Below are 8,366 nucleotides of genomic sequence, written 5' to 3'. Positions count from 1 at the left end.
CTGGCTCAGGTTCCAGAATTCTCCAGAATTCTGGCTCAGGTTCCCAGAATTCTCCAGAATTCTGGCTCAGGTTCCCAGAATTCTCCAGAATTCTGCAGAATTGACTTTGTTCCTGGAGACATCTAATTGCATTCTACATATTAATTACCTTTCAATATACATTTTCACAAAATATCTGATATATAGGACTGGTGTAGTCTGTGAAAAGCTACAAGCATTAGTCCAAAGTGCTCTGCTCAGTCCAATTTTAATCTGCTCGATGTTTTGTGTAAGACTATGTTCATCTGAATATGATGTTCAAAATACAATGCACTGTCGTAATCAATCACTAAATTCTGTTGAATGACATCTTGGCCAAAATCTAAAAAAAAAAAGAGAGATCCCCTATACTTAATGTACTCTCCAAGCAGAGGTTGGTGGGGAAAATAATGACCTTTTCCAGGGCCATAATTTTGGCCCAACCTCCCCACCAAGTTGTTCAGGGGAAGCTGGTAAAAAAATATGGCATATAAGGAAAGGGTGATGATTTCCCCCCACCAACCTCTGCTTGGAGAGTCTGACTGCCACAGTGTTTAAAGGGCTGTAATTGAAAACATAATCAATATGTTAATTTCCTTGGCCTAACCCAGACCTCAAGACTCATATTGATAAGAAAACTGCTGCCTTTTCCCTGCTGCCTAGAATTGGAAGCCAAATTGGTATAGCCTACTTCAGTATGCTAAACCTTTTTATAAAAATCTGTTAGACAATACAGTATCAGTTCTACAGTCGCTGTGGCAATGTACTAAATGTATTAATGACAAATTATTTTTCAGACTAATGGCTACATGGATGAATACTAAATACATGGTATGGGTGTGGGGCAAATTTATACAAAAAAGTACTACTGTAGAAGCTGTTTAATTGCACACCCAATTAGGCAGCGTATTTCGTACAATTATCCGGTGTGTGCATTAATGCAAAGCTACCCAGTTTGAACGTATAATGTATACGTTACTGCATACTGTGTACTGTGACACATCAATGGTTGTGGGTCAGTCCAGAGCTGTGTCCTGTCTAAATGCTTGGACAGGTTTGACTGCCAACACTCAATATAATGGTAATAAAGTACCCTGCACATGTGCTGTACTGTTACGTAATACTATCCAGTGGGTAGATACGGTCAGATCTGTGACACTGACAGTTGATGATCACGAAAGCACTGCATCGGCAAAAGTGACTGCTATGTCTGTCTGTAGGATTCGAGTTGCTGTGTGGTTTCCAACTGGCTGCCAAAAACTTTAATAAAAATCACTGTATTTGCTCCTTTAACACAAAAATATTTCCCCGCGACCTTAAATGCAATCACAGTGATTACTATCAACAATGGACACCTAGTAGTAAGAGAATGATTCTATTTATTATGTCACAGCAAGTTGTCTGCCAAATCGTAATGCCGGATTTGACAGCCTTTAGCGGGCAGGTGACTCTTTATGGTGCTGCCACACCCGTGACCCACCCACGACCTACCACAATATCGCTTTTTTTTTCTCCTAATAACAATTTTTGGCATGTTGTCGGTATTGCACCTATTGACTTATTTGTAAGTGTATTTTCAGGTCAATTTGTTGACGGAGTTTGACAAATTTTCGAGCAGTTATCCGACATTGGTGACTTATTGTCGTGCAGATAGGCGAAGTCAATAACAATGTATTGAAGTGAATAGGGTCGAGCTTGGGTTTTGGGCATTCTGTGTAATTGACCGAAGTGTGCGTTTATCCGATGTGCAATTAATTGGCTTCTACTGACAATAAAATTGACAACTTGAAGGCAGTCATGCATTGATCAAGGAGGTTGCATTGAGTATATAACATCGACTATCATAATTCCACCAGGTGTCATTGTACCGCCACCTCAAAAAACGTTTTTTAAGTATAGAGGTCTTCCCAAGATTCTCTTGAACACTGAATGTTAAATATCTTAAATGTAAAACAATTGAGATATTTAGGTGTTGAAGACAATCTTGAGAAGGCCTCTATGACAACGTTTTGTTGAGGTGGAGGCATAATGACAGTCCTGGTGGAATTATGAGAATGTATGTTACCTGCAAAATCAGAATAGACAGGGGCCCAAAATAATTCAGATCACCCTCCCTCCCCCATACAATTTTGAATAGACCAGTCCTCAGTTCAAAGTTCATATCTTGCTGCAGTGTTTGCTCCTGTCCAGTAGATAAACTGGTTCGTATTTCCATGACGCACACAGGAACACGGGGCTTGCTTTGCTTGCGAGAACTGAGTCTCTTCTAGCTGTTAAAAGATCTGACTTGACAAGAGCAGATATAACACAAAGGATATCGGAGTAAGTAAATCTTACAGTACATATAGTTATAATGCTGTATCTGGTAATCTCACAGTTTGACAGCTGCAGAAAATATGCTTAAGGTTTCCTCTCTGCCTAAATTGACATTTTGACCTTCCATTGTTTCCTCATTGATGAATCAAGAAAGAAAGGAGTCATAACAAATAATGATAGCTGGGTAAGAAAGAATTGATTTTTGGACCATATGGATGACATCATAAAGTTTAATTGCCCCTTTTTTATCATTTTTTTAGAGAAAATACAGCAACTGGTAACTCAAAATGTCAATTTAACCAAGGAAGAAACTTTAAGTTTGAATTAACTTACATCCAAATTTGATTCCCAACTATTTCCTCAATGTAACTGTATTTCAACTCTCCATATAACACTCTCCGATTATTTGGGAGTGACCTTCCAGATATCAGCAACCGTACACCCAGACGGGCTGATATCGTAAGCTGTAAGTATAAATGATGTAAGAAATACGTAGCAGCCAATAACGACCCCCTGGGGATTAATCTAAATTGGCATATTGATAACTGTCTATAATATAACTTTTGAGGGTTATGCATAATTATGCATAAGTTTCCAATGGTTATGCATAATTATGCATAACGTTCCAAGATTTATGCATAGTCATCAGAACCCTTATGCATAACCCTTTGACAGCATAGTTATGCATAACCCTTGGAACCTTATAGATAATTATGCATAACTCTTGGAACCTTATGCATAATTATGCATAACCATTGGAAACTTTTGCATAATTATGCATAACCCTCAAAAGTTATGCATAATTATGCATAGTTATGTACAGTTATCAATATGCCAATTTAGATTAATCCCCTGGGGGTCGTTATTGGCTGCTACGTATTTCTTACATCACTTATACTTACAGCTTACGATATCAGCCCATCTGGGTGTACGGTTGCTGATATCTGGAAGGTTTGTTTGAAGGTTACTCCCAAATAATAATGGAATTCCCAAATTAAATCGGAGGGTGTTAGAGTCCATTCCAAGACACCATGAGGGTTTTTAGGCCATATTTACAATTAGTCTGAATTATTTTGAATAAAAGAATATCTGAGCCACAATAATTAAATTATTTTCAAAAACTTGACTAAGAAAATACTCATTTATTTGAATTCTTTGAATATTTTAGAAACATTTTGAAAGAAACTGTACAAAAATATCTTTATTTAGAATAATTGTGAAACCTCTCTGTGATTATTTCACATTTACAAATATTTACAAAAAATGGTAAACCTTACCAAATGGTAAAATTAGTTAATTGCCCCCATAAAAGTATGCCCTATTGTTGCATCTGTATATTTTTAGATTTCACTGCTGGGCACTGGTGGATCCTCTGTGGTGGGCCATTGTTGCATGGCACCCAACCAGACTTTGCAAGGATGTGTGAATTGCTATCTTCCCAGCCCACCAAACCATTTACAAAAAATGGTAGAAAATGGTAAATAATGGTAGAATGCTGTTATCATTATTTAGAAACCATTAGAAGTATCCAATTCCACACCATGAATATTTCCAAAGTTTTACAGGACCAGGGAAATATTTATAAAGTTGAAACAGTGTTAAAAATATTTCTGAAGTATCAAATGTCCTAGACATATAATTACAAAACATTAAAATCTTTTCTAAACAATGGCAACAAACATCCGCATGGTGTCTTGGAATGGACTCTATATAAAACTATGATTCCAAGCAATGAGTACTGTTTTGCCATCAGTAAGATCTGCTTGGAAAATTATATTGATTCAGAAACAACATTTTCACAAATAGTCATAAATCCCTTAAAGAAATGGTAAAAGTGCTAAAACTAATCCCAATGTTCTGCTGTAGTATAAAAAAAAGGCCAAATGTTTTTTTTCAGTTTAATATGCATAGAGGCAAATATACTGGGTTCCAAATATCAATAACAATCCATCCATAGCTTTTTGAGTCATGTTGTTCACAAAGAAACTAAGCCAATCCACTCAAAAACAAAAGACCTCTTGGAAACGGATTATCATACAATTATTAAAATCATGGTACATTTGTAGGGTGTTCTTAATATGTCTTTGGCAGAATCATAAAAAAAAGGAAACTTGTCAAAACAGTCCGATTTTAGGATAAGGGAGAAATTCTTTGTACACAACCAGTGGGTACTTACATAGCTTACGTTTCGATGTCTCTCAGACACCTTCGTCAGAGCTTCTAACTGGAGTTCTGCTTCTCACCGCTATATGTAGCCGATGTAGGTGGCGCTTTTGCGGTGAGAAAACAATCCCAAACGTGGCTTAGTTTGTATCCCCCTTCGTCCCGGTTCATCACTGGGGTTGACTTTCTTATCCAGATGGCCTCCTTAATCCACCGTGCCCGCCTATTGTCTTCCCTGTCTATGACCTTCGCCCCCTCCCAGTCAATTACGCAATTGTTCCTGGCGATATGGTCTGTAACTGCCGACTTCTTTTCTTCTTTGAGCGCAAGTCTTTTCTGTGATCTTGTGTATCTTGTGGCATCTATGTTGTTGGCTTCTTTCTTGTGTTCTTCTAACCTCGTCCCAAAAGTCCTTCCTGTTTCACCAATATACACCTGATCACAGCTCTGGCACGGGATTCTGTACACACAGTCTGTTTTGGCTAAGTCCTCCTGTTTGTCCTTAGGATGCACTAACAGACTTCTCAGTGTTGTTTTGGGTTTGACTGCAGTGACTATCCCGTGTTTCCGAAATACCCTTTCCAAAGGTTCCGTGACTCCTTTGACGTAAGGGATGATCACCATACCTTTCGACTTTTCCTGTTGTTTAGTGCTCAGTTCTTTCTGTTTCGGTCTCTTCTTCTGTTGTTCCACTTTGTTGAAGGCCCATTGAGGGTAGCCACAGCGTGTGAGGGCTCTCTTGACATGTTGTGTTTCCTGTTCTTTGTCCTGGTCTTCAGTGGTGACGGTGTTGCATCGGTCCAACAAGGTACGGATAACTCCTAACTTTTGGTGCAGAGGGTGGTGGGACTGGAAGTTTAGGTATTGGTCCGTGTGCGTGCTCTTCCTGTACACCAAAAGTTTCACTGTACCATCCTCCTTACGCACTAGAAGGGTGTCGAGGAAAGGTAGTGTGCCTTCCTTCTCCTCTTCATACGTAAACTGTATGTTGCCGGTGGGGTCGATGCTGTTAAGGTGGTCTGTGAGCTCTTGCTGGGCTCCTCTCCTCACCACCTCTGCCACGTCATCAACATACCTTTTCCATAACTTGGGCTTGCATGTGATGGGTGCTGTGGCAATGGCTTCTTGTTCTAGCCACTCCATAAACAAGTTTGCCAGTACCGGGGATACCGGGCTCCCCATTGCTGTCCCAAATTTCTGCTGGTAGATGTTACCCCTGAAGGAGAAGTACGTGGTCGTGACGATGAAGGAAAGCAGCTCAATGATGTCATCTACCTCTAAGTTCGTCCGACTCTTCAGATCCCTATCCTCTTCTAGTCTTTTCTGTATGATGTTGAGAGTCTCTGGGATGGGAGTGTTCGTAAAGAGGGACACAACGTCATGTGACATGAATACATCATCCTGTTCAATCAATACAGTGGACATTTCTTCTGCCAGATGTTTCGAATTCTTAATATGGTGAAACGTAAGCTATGTAAGTACCCACTGGTTGTGTACAAAGAATTTCTCCCTTATCCTATATTCTACCAACCTGATGAAACTATTTTCGGCAGTCCGATTTTGTTCATTCTCTGGGGACTTAAATTCACAGACCTGGTCCATTTACATGTAAAACTACTCAACAGTCTCTGAGCAGTCCATTACAAACTTTGTTTTCATCATTTTCTTTATGCTTCCAGATTCAAGAAAGTGGCAGCCTGTTCTTGTACACATTACAGAGCTGAGGCCGACACCATACAGAAAGAGGTTCTTAAATTAATCTTCAATAAAATATCAAGAACTTATTTCTTTCCTCCAAACAACCAGATTGTTCTTAAACATGAACAAAACAAAGACTAAAGAATTAGAAGCTGCATGTCAACCAGCATCAAACTCATTAAAGCAAGACAACATAGTCAGCATCCAACCTTCACAAGATAAGTTAAATGTACCTACGGACATCAAGTTGAACCTACTACTTGTGGGATGTAAGGGCAATGGCAAGAGCCACACAGGTAACATCATCCTGGGACAGGAGGCCTTCAAAGTCACCAGGAAAGGAGGAACAGAGAAGTCCAGCCTGGGCAGCAGCAGCCATGAGGTTGATGGAGTCAGTATTGATGTGACAGTAGTCGACACCCCTGGCATCACCCAAAGGACGGCAGTAGAGGATGAACCTGGAGTATCCAAAGGAGGGAAACTAGGGATGACAGAGTATGAGTTTGAGGAGCTGGTTCGAGCTGTGAAGATGGTTCCTGAGGGTTTTGATGCCATCTGTCTGGTCTGGGACTACAACAACTCCGAGAGGAATGAAGACAAGGAGGTCCAAGTGTTCCAGTCCCTCCACAGGCTGTTTGGTGATGGACTGTACGAGCATCTTGTCATCGTGGTCACACATGCTCAAGAGGAGGACATTCCAGAGTTTTTGACCACGTTGCCTGACTCCATGAAGAGCATTACAAAGTACTGCCCAGACAGAGTGACTGTCACAGGAACTATGATTGATGTAATTTCAAAACTGTCCAGTACATTGGGGGCTTCAAGGTTTACTCTTGCTGACCTCTCTTCAGTCTGTAAAATGCCACAACTTGGTGAAAAGGAAAAAGATGAAATTCACTTGCTGCTTGTGGGCAAAACAGGGGTTGGTAAGAGTCGGACAGGAAACAGCATTGCTGGCACTAATACTTTCACAGTTTCAGACACTACTGTATCCAAAACAGACACCTGTGAACAGTTCAGAGGGAAAGTGGGAAGCCTGACAATGAATATAGTTGACACACCAGGTATAGATTTGTCTTGTGAGGAGTCTGAAACAACAGTTGAAAAGTGGTTTCAAGAAAGGTCAGCAGATTTTGATGCAATTCTTTTGATATCAAAAAGAGGCAAGTATGGGGCAGATGATGAAAAAATGGCAAGCATTACAAAGCGCATCCTTGGAGACAAATTCTCTGACCATGTAATTATGGTTATCACAGGCAAAGACCAGTTAACTGAGTCTGAGGAAGATTACATCACAGATGCACCTCTAAAATTTAGGGATGATTTAAAGATGTGTCATGACAGGTATGTGTTCTTTGATAACATAACAAAGGATGAGACATTAAGACGGAAGCAGCTGGTGAAACTAATCAGACTGGTTCTGAAGATGACAAATCGTGACACCAGAGCTAATTCAGCAGTTCTCATATAGAGCAGACTGAATGTGACAATGATCCAGTTATTCTAGATCATGAGGTTGAGGAACAGCACAACTGGTCAGTCAGGCCAAAGAGGTTAAAAATCAGATTTTTAACCTGCTTGGCCAGGCCATTCTGCTGCAACAGGAGAAGCCAAAGACAAAATCATGAGAAAATTGTCTGAAGGGGTGTATGCCTTGCATTTCAATCAAGAAGAGATTGGTGATTATTCAACATTGTCAGCAAATTTTAAGGCAAAAGGATAGAATGGGAGGGCTATATAAAAAAATTATGAATTTCAAGGAAAAGCACAAAAAAAGAAACTTGAAGGAAAAACAGATATCATAACCTCTCTTGTTATGTTAAAAGGTAATACTACACATTGGCAAGTTGTAAGTTGAGGGACGTTCTATCATTTTGCAGCATCATTAGACTTGGAGCAATACATTCAACACGTCCTTTGTGACAGGTCCAACATGCTGAGTGACATTCAATTTCACAATTAACATAAAATGAGGGTAAAACCAATTTTGTGCTGATACATTACTGCAAAATAGATTATGCTATATCTGTATTTCCTTATTTTCTTCTTTTTGATTGAACAGGATAAGTAAAAAAATCAGGATAGAAGCTAGGGGATTACATTTTGGGAGGTGTAGTTCAAGTAGACTCTGTACATCCATGGGATTTTAAGCTGTTGACAGACAATAGATA

General features: G+C 39.7%; 2 protein-coding genes across 2 annotated transcripts; one reads left to right on the top strand and one right to left on the bottom strand.

The window, feature by feature from the left end:
• The first annotated feature begins 2,253 nt into the window (after window positions 1-2,253).
• LOC118413100 (immune-associated nucleotide-binding protein 12-like) lies at window positions 2,254-7,466 on the top strand. Its single transcript, XM_035816270.1, has 3 exons — window positions 2,254-2,340; window positions 6,177-7,222; window positions 7,452-7,466. Exons 2-3 carry the CDS (start codon window positions 6,317-6,319, stop codon window positions 7,464-7,466), a joined length of 921 nt encoding a protein of 306 aa, XP_035672163.1. The 5' UTR covers window positions 2,254-2,340; window positions 6,177-6,316.
• On the bottom strand, window positions 4,408-5,886 carry LOC118413102. Its single transcript, XM_035816271.1, has 2 exons — window positions 4,744-5,886; window positions 4,408-4,416 (listed from the first exon to the last, which is right to left on the bottom strand). Exons 1-2 carry the CDS (start codon window positions 5,884-5,886, stop codon window positions 4,408-4,410), a joined length of 1,152 nt encoding a protein of 383 aa, XP_035672164.1.
• Window positions 7,467-8,366: the final 900 nt, after the last annotated feature.

The sequence above is a fragment of the Branchiostoma floridae genome, chromosome 4, assembly GCF_000003815.2.
Source record: "Branchiostoma floridae strain S238N-H82 chromosome 4, Bfl_VNyyK, whole genome shotgun sequence".
NCBI lineage: Eukaryota > Metazoa > Chordata > Leptocardii > Amphioxiformes > Branchiostomatidae > Branchiostoma > Branchiostoma floridae.
The sequence above is the reverse complement of the archived record's forward strand: the minus strand, read 5'-3'. Positions and strand labels throughout refer to the sequence as shown.